This window comes from Hypanus sabinus, chromosome 7 (genome assembly GCF_030144855.1).
Source record: "Hypanus sabinus isolate sHypSab1 chromosome 7, sHypSab1.hap1, whole genome shotgun sequence".
In the NCBI taxonomy this organism is placed as follows: Eukaryota; Metazoa; Chordata; class Chondrichthyes; order Myliobatiformes; family Dasyatidae; genus Hypanus; species Hypanus sabinus.
The window spans coordinates 165,102,669-165,121,472 of record NC_082712.1 but is presented as its reverse complement, the minus strand read 5'-3'; the positions used below and the strand labels follow the sequence as shown (position 1 = coordinate 165,121,472).

The 18,804-nt window shown below is 43.4% G+C and overlaps 1 protein-coding gene across 3 annotated transcripts in view; it reads left to right on the top strand.

Moving 5' to 3' along the window:
* The first annotated feature begins 12,723 nt into the window (after positions 1 to 12,723).
* dhcr7 (7-dehydrocholesterol reductase) overlaps positions 12,724 to 18,804 on the top strand; it is a 52,298-nt gene continuing 46,217 nt past the window's right edge. Inside the window, exons 1-2 of one of the 3 annotated variants that reach the window (XM_059976046.1) lie at positions 12,830 to 12,967; positions 13,085 to 13,480. Coding sequence is in view for 1 of the 3 variants with exons in the window: in XM_059976045.1 (XP_059832028.1) it covers positions 12,853 to 12,967 (115 nt within the window). In the remaining 2 variants the exon portion in view is untranslated. Of the gene's footprint in view, positions 12,968 to 13,084; positions 13,481 to 13,791; positions 13,943 to 18,804 lie in introns of those variants that run through there. The other 2 variants (XM_059976045.1, XM_059976047.1) reach the window with 2 other exon arrangements.

Below are 18,804 nucleotides of genomic sequence, written 5' to 3'. Positions count from 1 at the left end.
AGCTTTATTCATAATGTAAACAAGAATAAACTATTCAAAGCCTTTTCATTTTTTACATACATCCTTGTCAATGCTTTCCAGACTGTCCTATTACAATCATGCACACTCATGTGGCACTCTCGGGGTGGTATACTAACTACTACAATAATTGAGGGGCTTCCTCCTCCCACCCCCCACAACTTACCCCTCCCTCTCCAGTAGGAGAAGAACCTACGCTGTTGTCCTTTCCCACTGAGCCCCTGCCAAGATCCAGTGCATCCCTCCCTCAGCACATACTCCTCCAGCCTGGGCTGTGCCAGTGGGCAGTGTTCCACCGTCTCAATGTGCTGGTGGACCAACAAGTTACCGGCGGACCGAAGGGCGTCTTTCACTGAGTTGCTGATCCGCCAGCGGCACTTAATGTTTGTCTCTGCGTGTGTCCCTGGGAACAGACCGTGGATCCAGTGAGTCCTCTGCCACGTAGCTGCTCAGGATGAAATGTGACATAGGCCCTTTCCATTTGCTGCAGACCCTCTTTGCAAACCCACAGAGTGCAAAGAGGTGAGCTACCATCATTCACACTTCAGTCATCCCACGAGTTGCGGACTGTGGGAGTAATGTTCCGGGCATGCAGGAATGATCTGACTGGCGAGGTCTTGGGACATTGTGTAGCAATGGGGCCAGACCCATCTTTTGCAATACCAGTAGGTGTCAACATGCCTGTTCTGTTTTTGTTGTTTTTTTTAATGCAGAGGGAGGGATTTGGGCGCCTGTTCTGTTTCTGACTGGTATTTTTGTGCAGGAAGGGGGAAGTTGGGGGATGATTGCTGCCTTTCTTTTCTTTCTCAGTTTCATGGCTACCCAGAGAAGAAGAATTTCAGGGTTGTATACTTCAATGATAAATGAAATGAATGAATGAATGAATAAATGATGTGGAACCTCAACACATAGTAGTACTTGGCACTCACATATTTTAGGTTTCACACGCAACCTGATAAAGCCACACACAAAAGCAGTCGTCAGGGTGAAGGTGACATTGGGTACATTATTGCCCCTATTTTCTAGGGACTTTTGCATAGTGACCCATCTGACCTGCTCCATCCTGGATCCCCCGGTGAAGCCGAAGAGAGCTTGGGTGATTCCCAAGCTGGAGGAGCGGTGGGGGGGGGGGGGGGGGCGCCACCACCGCACCAAGTATGGTCTTATGGTGTAAGTACAACAGCCCTGAGAACACTCACAGGTTGATGACAAGGCCCTTCCCAGCTGTCAAAAGGGAGCGCACCCCCCCCCCCGAGTCTCAATTTCTGTTTTACCTTCCCATTCCATTCCAGCCAATTCTTTTTACATGCCTCGGCCCCTTCGAATTAAACTCCCACCACTTTCATGTCATCGGATCTGATGGTGAAGGGGACACCGGATCGACTGGGCCATTTGGCAAAAGACCATCAGACGAAGTAAGAGACTAAAGTCAATGTAAGGTGTGTTCATCCAGGTTTAACGATATCAGGAGCTGTCAGTCCCATACCCCTCTACACCTGAGGGGCAGATTAGGGCTGATAACTATGCATCAGTGAAATAGTAAATGAAAGGTGATGCACTGGCAGCCAATAGTCCAACTGCAGTAAGACAAAGATGGACAAAATAGGTTAGACCCGAAGAAAGCAACCACGTTCAAGTTTAATTGTCATTTATCTATATGTACTTCTACTGTAATTCACAGTTTTTATTATCATGTATTGCAATGTATTGTTGCCCTGTAACAACAAATTTCATGACATAGGCCAGTGATATTAAAATAGAATCTGGTTCTGATTCTGATCAATGAAAGGACACACCAACTTGGGTGTTCAATCAATGTGCAAAAGACAACAGACAGTGTAAATACAGAAAGAAGACGAATAAATAAATGGTCAATAGATATTGAGAATATGAAATGAAGAGATCTTGAACGTGAGTCAATTGGTTGTAGGAATTTTTCAATAATCGGGCAAGCTGAGTGAAATTATCCTCTTTGGCTCAAGAGCCTGATGGCTGAGGGTTCGTAACTGTTCCTGAACCTCATGACGTGTGTTCTGAGGCTCCGGGATCTTCTTCCCGAAGGCAGCAGTGAGAAGAGAGCATGAACTGGGTGATGGGGGTCCCTGACGATGGATGATGCTTTCCTACAACAGATTATGTGTAAATGTCCATCCTGGTGGGGAGGGGTTTACCTGTGATGGACTGGGTTGTATCCCCTACCTTCTGCAGGATTTTCCATTCAAGGGCATTGGTGTTTCCATATCAGGCTGTGATGCAGCGGGTTAATATTCTCTCCCCTACTTATAGAGGTTTGTCAAAGTTTTAAATATCATGCCAATTCTTAGCGAACTTCAAAGGAAGTGAAGGCACTGCAGTGGTTTGATCATAATTGCACTCACATACTGGGCCCAGGACAGGCCCTTTGAAATAATAATACTGAAAATTCTGAAGTTGCTGACCCTCTCCACCTCTGATCCTTCAATGAGCACTGGCTCATGGACTTCTGGTTTCCTTCTCCTGAAGTCAATGACCAGCTCCTTGGACTTTCTGACATTGAGTAGGAGGTGGTTGTTAAGGCATCGCTCAGCCAGATTTTCAATCTCCCTCCTATATGCTGATTCATAACCACCTTTGATTCAGCCTATGACAGTGGTGTCATCAGCAAACTTGAATATCAAGTCAAGTTGCTTTTTATTGTCATTTCAACCATAAACTGCTGGTACAGTACACAGTAAAAACAAAACAACATTCCTCCAGGACCATGGTGCTACATGAAACAACACAAAACTACACTAGACTACAGACCTACACAGGACTACATAAAGTGCACAAAACAGTGCAGGGCGGTACATCAATTAATTCATAATAAACAAGACAATAGGCACCACTCAAACACCCCTCACTGGATCTGTGCTTAGCCACACAGTCATAATTGTAAAGTGGGTAGAGCAGGGGGCTAAGCACACAACCTGTGCACTGTGCTGATGGAGATCGTGGAGGAAATGTTACCAAGAAAAACTGATTGGGCTTTGCAAGTGAGGTAGTCAAGGATCCAATTGTACAAGAGGTATTGAGGTCAAGGTCTTGGAGCTTATTGATTAGTTTTGAGGGGATGACGGTATTAAATGCTGAGTTGTCGTCCTCTGGGCAGCCTTCATTTGTGTAGCCTCCAACTCGATGGCATGAACATCGATTTACCTAATCTTCTCTTCTCTCTGTTTACATTCCCCTTCCTGTTACCCTCTCACCCCTTCTCTTCTCCTCACTTGTCATCACTTCTGTCTGGTTCCTTTACTTCTATGATGCACTCTGCTCTTCGATGTTCTCTCTGAGGTGTACATGTGTGTGCACATACTCATCTTTTGCTACTAGCACACAAAGGAATTTAAACTGCACACAAAAGGTTGTCACCCTCTACCTCATTGTCATGCTAAGTATATTTCACGATCATACACAATGACATTTCCTTTTCCGGTTTCTGATGTGGACGCTGCTGATAACATGGAGTTTGCAATGATTTGTCTGCAGATTCTAGAACTGGCTTATTTATACTGTTTTTATTGAAGAAATTATTGATTCACTGTGTCGAATTCCGAAGAAGCAAAGGGTATGAAGTGCAAAAGAACTGTTAGTTTATTTAAAGTGGAATGGATTAATGAAACAGTTAGAAATTGCTACACCAAAAGCTCATGAGATCAGAAAAATGAAGGTACAGGACTTGGTAGTGTATTATCCTTAGAACAGCTCCAGGTTTACTTCCACTTAAAAATTCAGTGCGCACATGTCGTCACTGGGCATAAAAATTACACAGTACAGATTTTTTGCACACACTAGTCATTACAAATTAGAAGGAATATTGCTACTCTCCTATATGGGTCCTTCTTCTTCAGCCTTTTACCTTTTCTACCTATACCCTTCCAACCTCTTATTTCATTCCCCCTCCCCATTTTGTATTCCTTCCCTCCCCACCTTCTTATTCGGGCTTCTTCCCTCTTCCTTTCCAGTCCTGATGAAGGGTCTCAGCTCAAAACACGGACTGTTTATTCCCCTCCTTAGATGCTGCCTGACTTGCATTTTGTGCGTTTTGCTCAAGATTTTCAGCATCTGCAGAACTTGTGTTTATGAATTACAATCTCATTATTCATTATTTTCTACTATTTATTTATTTTTTATTTATAGTCATTTTAATTACAGTGTCTGTGCACTGTACTGCCACCACAAAACAATAAACCTCACTCACGTTATACAGTGATAATAAACTTGATTTTGATTCTGATTCCGTTCTGAGATGTTTGATGAAGACAAGATGTGATTGGCTGACTTGACCACAGGAAGGGCAGGAGTTGCCTGACAGAAGAAGAGAATGGAAAGTTTGTGAGGGGTGAACCCCTTCTGCCATTTATGCTGGACCTCTGTGTCATCTCAATGGCTTCCTGAATAGTTCACTGTGAGTTACCATGGATCAGAGTTTTCTAGAAGTCACTGAGAATATTTCATTTCATTAAGGAGGCTTTGAGTTTATTCATGAACCTACAAATTTAAATAAACAAGTATATATTATTCTTGGTTCTATCCACAATGCATGTCTCAACTCAAGATACTTTGACTGTAATTACTTTATGCTGTAAAATTCCTGTAATCATTATCTTACTTGTAAATCTTCTTCTTGGAAACACACCAATGCTCATACGTAGAAAGGTCTATAGAAATTGGTGGATACAGTCCAGTCCACAACAGGCAAAGCCTTTCAATCATTGAGTACATTTACAAGGAGCTCTCCCACTGGAAATCAGCATCAATCAAGGACGTCCACCATCCAGGCCAGGGTCTCCTCTCACCACGGCAGGAGATCCCACACCAGCTGATTCAGGAGCAGTTATTACTCTACAACCATCCTGAAAAGATGTGGATAACTTCACTTACCTCAACTATGAATTGATTTCACAACCTACAGAGTCACTTTCAAGGGCTTCTTTACAACTCATGTTCTCAGTTCTTTTTTTTAAATTTGCACAATTTGTCTTCTTTTGCACATCGGTTGTTTATCAGTCTTTGTTTCTGTGTAGCTTTTCATAAGTTCTATTGTGTTTCCTTATTTTCCTGTAAGTATCTTGTTACGTACCCCGTAACTGGGTGTCTAACCAGCAGAGAAAGAAGAATTCATTGGAGTCTGGTGGTACTATACTAAAGGTGTTTACTAATAAAAATAAGCAAAACCATATCAATAATGCAAATATACATATAAACCCAGTTAGCAGTAATAAACCTAAAAGTGTAGGAATAATAATAATCAATAATAAACAAGCTTTATCGATGTCTAGGGGTAAATAAATTGTCATAGAAAAGTATAAAGTTCAGTTCAATTCATGAGTGCTGATGTAGTTATGGTTGTTGCATTGTAATTGTTGGAGAGAGAGAGAGAGAGAGTGAGATGTCACCTTCCTTTGCTTTCTTAATCCGTCGTATCGGTGTGGTCATTCAGTTATGACCTCTCTGTCCTTCTGCTAGACCATTCTTCTATGGTGGACTCGTCACTCTGGCATGAGTGGATATACACACAAGTCCCCACCAGCCCTGCGTTTACACTGATAGCCTTAATGACTGACCTCCTGGATCGGTCTCTGAAGGCCCCACCTTTCTTGTGGGTTCCAACGCTCAATCAGTGTCAACTGGCATGTCTGGAGGGTGTCTCTCCAGACCTGTCTTTTATCCCTGTTACGAACCCCATAACTGGGTGTCCTACCAGCAAAGATAGAAGTGTCCATTGGAGTCTGGTGATACTATTTTCAACAATATTTATTAGCAAAAATATACAAAGTAATATCAATGCGAATATACAGAGAATATACGTTAGCAATACTAAACTTAAAAGTGTGGGTATAATAATCACTAATGAAACAAGCTCTATCGTTGTTTAGGGGATAATGAATTGTCAGATGGAAATATAAAGTTCAGTTCAGTTCATGCAGGCTGCGGTAGTTGTTGGTTGCTGTGTTGCAATTGTTGGAGAGAGAGAGAGAGAGAGAGAGAGCGAACAGTAACAGCTATTGACTTGCCAACTTTCCTTTACGATCTTGATCCATCGATGTGTTGTTGCTGTGGCCATTCAAGTATGACCCCTCCGTCCTTTAGCTAGACTGTTCTTCCATGGTGGACTCGTCACCCAGGCAAGGGTGGACACACACACAAGCCCCCACCGGCTCACTATAAAACACTGTGAGTTAAAATTTACTGACCCTTCGTTCGGTCTCCAGTCTCCCACCCTGTCTCGTGGGTTTCAGATGCTCACTAGAGTTTCTCCTGGTGCGTCTGAGGGGTGTTACCCCAGACCGCACTTTTATCCCCACCCACGGGGTCTCAGGTGTCAATCAGGTTGGGATGATGTAACCCATCAAACCAGCACACTCTGGTTGCCCCCTGAGGGGTTTCAATGAATAGAACAGTACCAAGTACACAATCCTTCTCCAAAAGACAATAGCAGTAATCAATGGTTCCGCTCTCCTTTTGTTAGCTGTGTCTCTCTCATTAACTTTCATGAGCTGTTATCAATAACAACTGCCCTGGCAGATTTCCTTTTGTCTCTCTTACTTCCTTGTTAACAGCATCGAAATAGTAGCGATTTGCGATTCTCCAAAAGGGAGGGGGCATGGGCGATTCTGCACCCTTCTTCCCATCAGAGTTGTTCATCCTTCGTAACATCCCTACTCACGGGGACTCAGCTAACCACCACTCCTGAATGACTGTGTCCATCAAATAAGGCCACTCCTTCAGTCCACTGAGGAATGTTTATGAGCAAACTATTGTCCTTGCAGCGAAACAGTAAGTAATTCAAAAAGGAGTCACAAAATGGTTAATCAGCAATTTCCCCCTCTCTCTTATCTGTCGCCGATGTTCTTGCTTGTTTTTTCGTCTCTCTTTCTCATGATCAGCATAGCAACAGTAATAATTTGTGTTTCTCAGGAGGGGAATGGTTAACTCTGTACCCCATTGTCCATCAGGTCTATTCATCACTCATAACAATCTGCAGGAAAATGAATCTCAAAGGTGATGTACACACAGTGGCCAGGTTATTAGGCACACCTGCAAACCTGCTTGTTAATGCAAAGATCTAATCAACCAATCATGTGCCAGTGCATTAAAGAATGTGGGTTTGGTCAAGAAGTTCAGTTGTGGTACAGACCAAACATCAGAAATGTAGTCCAAGTGACTTTGACTGTGGAATGATTGTTGGTGCCAGACAACGTGGTTTAAGTATCTCAGAAACTGCCGATCTCCTGGAATTTTCGTGCACAACAGTCTCTAGAATTTACAGAGAATGGTCCTATAAAGAAAAAAAATCCATTGAGCAGCAGTTCTGTGGGTGAAAATGGCTTGTTAATGAGGGAAACCGGAAGAGAATGACTGGACTGATGCAGGCTGACAGGAAGGTGACAGTAAGTCAAATAACCATGCATTACAATATTGGTGTGCAGATAAGCATCTCTGAATGCACAGCATGTTGCGTTTGAAGTGGATGGGCTACAGCTGCAGTAGACCACAAACATACACTGAGAGCCGACTTTATTAGGGACAGGAAGTACCTACTGAAGTGGCCACTGAGTGTTGGCATACTGTACTTTGATAATAAATTTAATTTGACTTTGACTTTTTCTTCAGGCATAATGATCAACTTTTGGGGAAAATACCCATGTAGAGTATTCAGGGCAAGTATACACAGAATCTCCTTACAAGCAATTGGATGCTTCATTGAGGGATCATCAAAATTTCTCGTGATCCAATAAAGATGGACTGAATTGTTCTACACATCGATTATTAACCTCTGAGCATCTAGGATTGTAATCAAGGATATGGTCACAATTCGTCATTATGAGAGTCAGAGAGTATGCAGTGTGGAACCAGGGTCTTCAGCCCTATGTGCAGCAATTTTGCTGAGAATGCACTGGAAAATAAATAATGGTGCTAAAAATTAATGCAGAGCCTTCAGAAATCTTCAGTAACAATCCTGTAAAATGACTTCTCTCCATTTCTTCCTTTAACTTTTTCAATAATTTTCAACAATATTGTTAAGGTTCGATGTAAGCATTTCTTTAACTTCTCTGTTCCAACTTCCCTTTTTTATATTCTTTGGTTTACCAATGTTTCACTAAAATCAGGAATTTCCAACCTCACCCTGTGGCAAAGTGACTCTCTTGGGGTCAATAACTAAAAACTAAACACAAGAGATTCTGCAGATGCTGGAAATTTTGAAAAACACAGATAAAATGCTGGAGGAGCTCAGTAGGTCAGGCAGCATCTACAGAGGGAAATGAACGGTTTATGTTTTGGGCTGAGATTCTTCATCAGGCCTGGAAGGAATTAGAATCAGAATCAGGTTCAGGTTTATTATCATCGTCATGTGTTGTGAAATTTCTTAACTGAGCAGCAGCAGTTCAATGCAATACACAATATAGAAGAAGGAAAATATATATATATATATATAAACAAGTAAATCAATTACAGTATATGTATACTGAATAGATTAAAAATCATGCAAAAACAGAAATAATACATATTTTAAAAGTGAGGTAGTGTTCAAGGGTTCAATGTCCATTTAGGAATCAGATGGCAGAGGGGAAGAAGCTGTTCCTGAATCGCTGAGTGTGTGCCTTCAGGCTTCTGTACCTCCTACCTGATGGTAACAGTGAGAAAAGGGCATGCCCTGGGTGCTGGAGGTCCTTAATAATGGATGCTGCCTTTCTGAGACACCGCTCCCCGAAGATGTCCTGGGTACTTTGTAGGCGAGTGCCCAAGATGGAGCTGACCAGATTTACAACCCTCTGTATCTTCTTCCCGAAGGGGAAAGATGCCAGAATAGGAATATTGGCGGAGGGGAAGGAGTGGTTAGAGAGAAGGAGATATCACAGAAGGGGAGCATTGAAAGAGGGACTCACTGAACTCCCGTTGAAGAGAATATTTAAACTTTTTCAGGGTGGGCATATCTCAAAGATACATCACAGTGGTGCACTGAAACATTAAAGTGTACTCTGATCTCCTCCCTTGACCAAAGTCCCTTATAGTCCCATCTGGAAAATTCACCTTTACATTAATATCAGTGGTTTGAGCTGCCATAATAAACACAGGAACCCATGGAAACACACAGCACACTGGGAATGATCCATGGAGAGAGGAACTGTTAAAGTTTCTCCTCCATGCACCCACCTTCCTCACTCACCTGGTCTCACCTATCACCTTCTAGCTTATCCTACTTCCCCTCCCTCCTCCTGATTCTGGCTTCTGCCCTCTTTCTTTCCAGTCCTGATGAGGGGCCTTGGCTTGAAACATTAACCATTTACTCCTCTCCATAGATACAGCCTGACATGTTGAGTTCCTCCAGCATTTTATGTCTTACTCTAGAGTAAACATCTATTCACCACCATTCTGCCACACAAACTGGACCACTTAAGGCTTATCTACAATTGATGTTTCGCATTTCGTTATCAGCTACTGGGTCCATTTTTGTTTTTGTGCCTGCTGCGGACTTGTTTATCTTTCACCTATGTTTAAATTTGGATGGTATCTCTAGCAGAGGATAAAGCGCACCTCCCTTCCATTAACCTGCAGGTCACCCTTGGGCAAGATGGAGCCGCTTAGCACCCCATCCCCACCCCGACTAGGGACACCTGAAGCCATGTGAGCAGATGGTGGATGGTCGTATGAGCAGCTGGCGCATAACCCAAGTCCTGAATATGCAACCACTGATGCCGGGTAGACTACCTCCGAAGAGGATTGAAAATGGCCAGGGTCGCCCATCTTGTAAAGACACTGCCCACAAGAAGACAATGGCAAACCACTTCTATAGAAAAATTCTAATCTTGATAAAGCTCTATTCGTTTAATTATATTTCAACTGTTAAATATCCTTAACCAAGTAGTTTAAAACTGCAATGATAAAAAAGCTTTAAATTAGTTACCTCAGCCTCTCAGATAACTGGTTAAGAAACGAGAACCAGTTCACTAAAGTCAGCTGACACCTGGGTGCTGACACTTCAGAAACTAAATTGGTGGTACCAGCAAAAAGCTCTAAGTCTTTTTGTAACCCGAGTTACAAAACCCGAGAGTAACCCGAGAGGACAGTTTTCATAGAATGTAGTTTTTGCTGATGGGACAGAATTAAGTTTTATATAACTAAACAGGTTTACATAAGTATTATATAAGCATTTGAAGGCAGGCTTGCAGGGCAAATTGTATGTTATCAGAAGGCAATTTGAATAAGGATTATGGGAGTCATTGCAATTGTACAGGACTTGGGGAAACCACAGCTGGAGTATTATGTGAGGATTTGGATTCCATACCTGCCATTAGAAAGAATGCTGCAAATATTCACTTGATTGGTTTCAGCAATAGCAGACTGAGCAGAGTTGGGTTAAGCTCTCACTGAATCCTATGGCTCAGAACCAGGCCCTTCAGCCCAACCCATCCATTCTACCCTAGATGCCAATCTATAAGCTGGTCCCATTTGCCGACTTTTGGCCTGTGTCAGAATCAGAATCAGATTTAATATCACCAGCATAAATCGTTAACTTTGTCCCTCTCAATCTTTCCTATTAACGTACCTGTCCAAGCACCTTTTAAATGTTGTTAATACACCTGCCTCAGCCACTTCCTCTGGCAACTCATTCAATATACTCCAGGTTAAAACAATAGCTCTCAGTTCCTAATATATTTATCCCCTCTCATCTTAACCCTAAGCTTACGGTTTTTGATGTTCCCACCCTGGGAAAAAGCAATGCATTAACACTATTAATGATACTCATGACTTTATGCACCTCCATCAGACCATCCTTCATTCTCGCTTGCTCCATTGAGTAATGTCCTCACCTCTCTACAACTCAGTCACTCGAGTTCTGGCAACATCCTCATAAGTCATTCTGCTTAATGGCATCTTTCCTACAGCAGGGTGACCACAATAGACAATAGACAGTAGGTGCAGGAGTAGGCCATTCGGCCCTTCTAGCCAGCACCGCCATTCACTGTGATCATGGCTGATCATACACAATCAGTACCCCATTCCTACCCTCTCCCCAGATCCCTTGACCCCACTATCTATAAGAGCTCTATCTAACTCTCTCTTGAATGCATCCAGAGACTTGGCCTCCACTGCCTTCTGGGGCAGAGCATTCCACATATCCACCACTCTCTGGGTGAAAAAGTTTTTCCACATCTCAGTTCTAAATGGCCTACCCCTTATTCTTAAACTGTGGCCTCTAGTTCTGGACTCACCCATCAGCGGGAACATGCTTCCTGCCTCCAGTGTGTCCAATCCCTTAATAATCTTATTTGTTTCAATCAGATCCCCTCTCATCCTTCTAAATTCCAGTGTATACAAGCCCAGTCGCTCCAATCTTTCAACATATGACAGTCCCGCCATTCCGAGAATTAACCTTGTGAACCTACGCTGCACTCCCTCAATAGCAAGAATGTCCTTCCTCAAGTTTGGAGACCAAAACTGCACACAATACTCCAGGTGGGGTCTCACCAGGGCCCTGTACAGCTGCAGAAGAACCTCTTTACTCCTATACTCAATTCCTCTTGTTATAAAGGCCAGCATGCCATTAGCTTTCTTCACTGTACCTACCTCTGCAACTAGATTCCTGACTTCTTCACTGAAGTCCATAGCCTGTGCAAATCAGAAATAACATCTCCTCCTCGCTGATAATCAACACTGGGGCACCTCAAGGATGTGTGCTTAGCCCACTGGTCTACTCTCTTAACACTCATGACTGTGTGGCTAGGCAGAGCTCAAGTGATATCTATAAATCTGCTGTTGACATGACTGCTGTTGGCAGAATTTCAAATGGTGACGAGAAGGTGTACAGGAGCGAGATAGGTGTACAGGAGCTGGTTGAGTGGTGTCGCAGCAACAACTTTGCACTCAATGATGGGCAAAGAATTGATTGTGGACTTCAGAAAGGTGTGGGAACACACACCAGTCCTCATAGAGAGACCAGAAGCGAGCAATTTCTAGTTCCTTGGTGTTAACATCACTGAGGATCTATCCTGAGCTCAACATATCGATGCAGTTGCAGTGGCTATATCTCATTAGGAGTCTGAGATGATTTGGTATGTCACCAAAGGCACTCACAAATTTGTACAGCTGTACCATGGAGAGCATTCTAACTGGCTGCATCACCCTCTGGTATGGGGGCAGGGGGAGAACTTGTAACAGAAACTCGTAACCTCTGTCAACTCCATCACGGACACTAGCCTCCCCGACATCCAGGACATCTTCAAGGAGCGATGCTCAAAAAGGCGGCTTCCATCATTACGGACCTCCATCATCCAGGACATGCCCTCTTCTCATTGCTACCATCAGGGAGGAGGTACAGGAGCCTGAAAACACACACTCAATGGTTCTGGAATAGCTTCCACCCTTTCCCATCCAATTTCTGAATGGTAATTGAACAAACAAACACTACCTGACTAATTTTTTTCCTCTTTTTGTACTACTTATTTAACTTTTAAGAAGTTCATACTTGTTACTGTAATTTAGTTTTTATTATGTATTGCACTGTACTGCTGCAACATAAATTTCACGACATGTCTATATTAAATCTGATATATATTACAAACAGTCTATTTTTTAATTTCATAGTGTCATCCATCCTATTAATAGTGCTTTTGTCGTTAATTAATTCCAGGCGTAAGGCTCTGATGTGACCTTTGAACAAATCAACCTTGGAGAGTTTATGGGCCTGTTACACAAAACCCAGCTGCTCCGGCTCTTGTGCTGACTTCAGACTGCAATCTTCTTCACCACGACCCCCTTGGACTGACTTGCACCAAGTATGTCCCTCAGCCCGCACACCTGCAGCCCGGAATGTGCCGTGTCGGCATTCACTCATGGACAGGTGGAAGACCAACACGAATCCACAAGCCAACTGAGCGTCAGCCACCAATTTTCAGCAGCACTGCCAGCATCTGCAGATTTTCTCGTGGGTTTGTGTTTTAATTTAAAATGTGTTCACTGTTGCATCCCTGCAAAGCCCTTTCCAACTGCGAAAATGTTGATTATTTTGCATAATTATTTTTTTTTTGTCTGCTCTGCACAGTGAACGTTTCAAAGGGAATGATAAATTGTATTCTTTCTGCTGGATTTCTAACGGTTTCAACACACATCTGCTCCAACAACTATCTCCACCTTGTCTCTATCGCGCAAAAAGAAAGTGCCCAATTGTTACCGAGCGGGGACGCCACCGAGATCGGACTACAAAATGGTTTCAGGTTCTTGACCAATCGCTGTGGAGGGACACGCCCTCTCCTTTGTGTGATCAGAGGAGTGGTGAAATCTAATTGGAGGAAATGATGTACAGGCGTTCCATGCCGACTGGTGATTGACAAGCTGAGTATTTACGGACTAGCGCTGAAAGCCCCGGTGCAGATTTTGCATGAGCATCGTAGGCAAAGCGGCGTTTAGTGATCGCGGTCCCACGGAAGCAAAGCGCACGGTAAGGATGCAACAAGTATAATCCAATGCTATATTGCAGCTACGCCCAGGTATGGTCATTTTTTAACGGTACTTAACGCGCGCCTATCGATAAAATCAAGGGATGGTGTTTGCAGATGGTCCGTCTTTATGCCAGCAGAATCTAGCGCCTTCATTTGGACAAGATGTACTGTTTGCAGCGGGTTAGGTATGTCCTCTACATTTTAAATGAGCGGTCAACCATTGTGGGGGTGGAGTTGGCTTGGACAGACCATGTATGCCCCCTCCCTTCGGGGCTGGACTGCGTTTAATCAGTGGTGCGAAAGAGGGGAAGGGTTATACAGAGGTATGTCATCAGGAGCATTGCTGAAACCTTCCCTCTCCCCGTCCCCCAGCGGGAAATCGCGCTTTGGATTTAAGCCTTTGGCGAGAAGGTTTCCGTTTTAGCGTCGTGATGAAGACCAGTTCCAGAGGAGGATCTGCGGTAAATAAAACCGTCCATTTAAAAGCGTGGTTTGGAGCGGATCCGAGCCGACAGTTTCATTAAGCCAATGGGCATTTTGCTTCTAGATTTTAAAAAGAGTTACTCCCAGTCAAGACAATGGATTTGTTTTTGGACTAGCAAATAAAAATCCTCGATAAAAATTCAGCCGAGGAAGCTGTGCAATGTACAAAGCCAGTTATAAAAGTGAGGTCACTTTTAGTGTGATTGAAAAATAACCCTTCATTTCGCCCTTACTTCAAAATACCAGCAGCCTGGTTGACTCTTGAGAAGTCCTGCGAATGGCTGTGGGATCAACTGGATGGCTCTTTCATCCAGAGCAACCCACACAAAATGCTGGAGGAACTCAGCACCGGGAATTTCCAGTGGACGTTTCGTGCCGAGACTCTCCATCGGAGCTTTTTCATCAAGTCTGTGGGGACCCAGTGGGCCAAATGGCCTCTTTCTGTGCTGGCTTCTGTCCAGTCTGTTAGGGAGCAGAACTAGATCTTGCATCAAGTCGGTATGGCCTTTTTGAGCCAAATGGCCTCTCCTGTGGCTGTGATAGGTGGTTGTTGAGACGTTTTTGCAGCCGCCGCTTGTTCTCCGCGGCACGGCGGCCTTTTGAACAGATTTCCTCCAGGTTATCTGTTAACTGCAGTGTTCAGATGGAGTTGGTGCACACAGTTGAACTGGCTACCACCTTGTAAGGTTTTACTGTGTGCTTTGAGTCTTTATGGATCACTGGTTTGCTTTCACACTGATAATGATCTTGATTTGATTTTATAACTAATTTCCTGACTAATTTGACTAATGTCCACTTGGCATTATTTACTTATTATTTAATTATTTATGGATTTATATTGCTATATTTCTACACTATTCTGGGTTGGTGCATCTGTAACGAAACCCAATTTCCCTCGGGATCAATAAAGTATGTCTGTCTGTATATTTGGTCTCAGCCTCTGATCATGTGCTGATTGACGTTGAAGGCCAGACCATCATCACTTCGGTATTGGGAGAAACTTTTTCTGCCAGTTGTTAACCTGAACAACACTCAGAGCAGAAGCTAGTTTGTGTTGGAGCCACACTGTAGTGAAACCAACTCATACCTCCTGGTACAAGGTTTTACTGCTTACGAAAGAACGCTTTCTGGGCAACTTTTCAAAACACAGAGAGTGATAACCAAGCAGTTTTAACTGCGTTCAGAAAGGAGAGAAAATCTGCAGATGCTGGAAATCCGAGCAATCTGGCCTGCTGAGGTCCTTCAGCATTTTGTGTGTTTAACTGCCAGTGTGCTGGTGTGATATACTATGTCCGGTGCTCCTGGTGTGGCCTTTTATATATTGGTAAGACTGAGAGACCGTTTCGCTGAACACCTACGCTCTGTCCGCCAGAGAAAGCAGGATCTCCCAGTGGCCACACATTTTAATTCCATGTCCTATTCCCATTCTGGTATGTCTATCCATGGCCTCTACTGTCAAGGTGAAGCCACACTCAGGTTGGAGGAACAACACCTTATATTCCTTATAACACCTTATAACCTTAGCTTCCAACTTGATGGCATGAACATTGATTTCTCTAACTTTCATTATTGCCCCCTCCTCTTCTTACCCCATCCCTAATTTTTAATTTTTGATAATTTTTTTCTCTCTTGCCCTCTCACAATAACTCCTTATCTGTTCTCCATCTTCCTCTGGTACTCCCCTCCCCCTTTCTTCCAAGGCCTTCTGTCCTGTGATACTCCCCCCCCCCCCCACCCCTTCTCCAGCCTTGTATCCCTTTTGCCAATCAACTGTCCAGCTCTTAGCTTCATCCCTCCCCCTCCTGTCTCCACCTATTATTTCAGGTCTCCACAACCCCCTCCCACTTTCATATCTCTTACTATCTCTTCTTTCAGTCAGTCCCGATGAAGTTGTCTCGGCCGGAAACGTCGACTGTACTTCTCCCTATAGATGCTGCCTGGCCTGCTATGTTCCAACAGCATTTCGTGTGCGTTGCTTGAATTTCCAGCATCTGTAGATTTTCACGTGTTTGCGTTACTGAGATAAAACAGCTGGATTCTCCTTTCTAAAAAAAAGTAAATTCCTTTTTATGTATTGCACTGTAATGCTGCCAAAAAATAAACTTCACATATATGTCAGTGATATTTATTGATTGATGCAGCATGGGAACAGGCCCGTCCAGCCTAATCAGCCCAATTATACCCATGTGACCAATCAGCTGACTAGCCCATATATCTTTGGAATGTGGGAGGAAACCAGGGTACCTGGAGGAATCTCACATGGTCACAGGGAGAACATACAAACTCCTGACAGACAGCGGTGGGAATTGATCCTGTGTCGCTGGTGCGGTATTGGCATTATGCTAAGCACTACGCTACCATGCCGCCCTCTCCGATTCTGAATAAATTATTTATTTTTATTCTGAAAGTTATCCCTCTGGTCATCTCCATGAATTTCTTTAACTTTATTGCCAGAGAGTAGTGAATCCGTACTATCTTTCTTTCCAGTCCTGATGAAGGGCCTCTGCCTGAAATGTCAACTGTTTATTTATTTCCATTGAGGCTGCCTGGCCTGCTGAGGTCCTCCAGCATTTTGTGTGTGTTGCTTTGGATTTCCTGCACTTGCTGATTTTCTTCTTAGTGAATCTGTTGAATTTATTGCCACAGGCAGTTGTGGAGGCCAGGCTTATACATATATTTAAGGCAGAGATTGATAGGTTCTTAATTAGTCAGGACATGAAGGGATTTGGGGAGAAGGCACTGAGAGGGAAATGGATCAGCCATGATAAAATGGCGGAGCAGACTCAATGGACCAAATGGCCTAATTCTACTCCTATATCTTATGGACTTGTAGTCTTACTGGTTAATTACTGAAGAACAGGTTTTACATTATGGTCTCCAAATATTGAATTAGTTATACAACACCATTGAAAGGTTACAACATAATTGTTTACCATTTGACTCAAGTCCATACAAGCTCAATGCAATTAATTCCAGGTCTCAATCACCTTTTATAATTGCTTTGTTTCTCTTTCAAGTATTTACACAGCTAACGCATGAACATGATTGAACTTACTTCCATTGCTACCTTGGTCGTGTATTCTAGACCCAATTTTAACCCTAAAGATGAAGAAAATTGAGTTTCAGCTTTCACATGCACGTTGCAACATACAGTCCTGATGAAGGGTCTCGGCCCGAAACATCGACTGTTTATTCATTTCCATAGATGCTGCCTGCTGAGTTCCCTGAGCACTTTGTGTGTGTGTTGCTTGGATTTCCAGCAGCAGCAGACCTTCTGGTGTTTATGATAGAGTAAAATGTATGATATACCGGTACGTCAAATCAGATCAGTGAAGTGTCACCACACGTCCAGCGCTAACAGAGCATCTCCATTCTTGTGGGCAGGTTTACTAGAGTTGCTGGGAGTGTTTTAAACTAATATGGCAGGGGGGTGGGAACCAGTATGATAGAGCTGAGGATGAGCCAGCAGGTTTACAAGTAATTGATGGATGTAACATGAATGCAAGAGAGTTCAAGCCAATGATTGGATACAAATGCGGACAGTGCAGAGTTCAATTGTATCACGGGGCAAAATTCAAAAAGGCGAAGAATGCAGGACTGAAGGTGCTGTATTTAAATCTGTGTCGCATTTTGAAATAAGATGGATGAACTCACGGTGCAATTGGAGATTGGTCGGTATGATGTTGTGGGCATCACTGAGTTGTGGCTGAAAGAAGGCTAAACAGTAGTTGGGAGCTTGACATCAAAGGATGTACTTTGTATTGAAAGGACAGGCAGGAACACGTAGATGGTGGTGTGGCTGTGTTGGTAAGAGATGGAATTAGATCTGTAGAAAGAGGTGACATAGGATCAGAGAATGTTGAATCTTTGTGGGTAGAGTTAAGAAACTGCAAAGGTAACAAAATCATTATGGGAATTTATATATAGGCTCCAACTCATAGGACGTGGGATTGAGATTGGGATTGAAAAGACATGTATTAATGGTAATAACACAATTGTAATGGGGGTGTTATGAGTGATGAACAGACCTGATGGACAATGGGGTACAGAGTTAACCATTCCCCTCCTGAGAACCACGAACTATCACTGTTGTTATGCTGACCATGAGAAAGAGAGACAGAAAAACAGGCAAGAACATCGGCGACAAGATAGGAGAGAGGGGGAAATTGCTGATTAACCATATTGTGACTCCCTTTTGAATTATTTACTGTTTCGCTGCAAGGACAATAGTTTGCTCATAAACATTCCTCAGTGGACTGAGGGAGTGGCCTTATTTGATGGACACAGTCATTCAGGAGTGATGGATAGCTGAGCCTGTTAGTAGGGATAAAAGACAGGTCTGGAGAGACACCCTCCAGATACGCCAGTGGACACTGATTGAGTGTTGGAACCCACAAGAAAGGTGGGGGCTTCGGAGACCGAACCAGGACGTCGGTCATTAAGGTTATCAGTGTAAAGTGGGGACTTGTGTGTGTGTCCACTCATGCCAGAGTGATGAGTCCACCACAGAAGAACGGTCTGGCTGAAGACCAGAGGGGTCATAACTGAATGACAGGCAGTGTGCCGGAGGTCTGAGTGTCAGCGAGCAGGGGTGAGTGCCATTGCTACTATAAATTAAAAGTGCTAGGTAAACTTAAAGGTCTCAAGGTGGATAAGTCACCTGGACCAGATGGACTGAGGGTCCTGAGAGAGGTTGCTGAAGAGATAATGGATGCATTGGTCATGATCTTTCAAGAATTACTTGATTCTGGTATGGTACCTGAACACCAGAAGATTGCAAATGTCACTCCACTCTTTCAGAAAAGAGGAAGGCAAAAGAAAGGAAATTATAGGCCAGTTA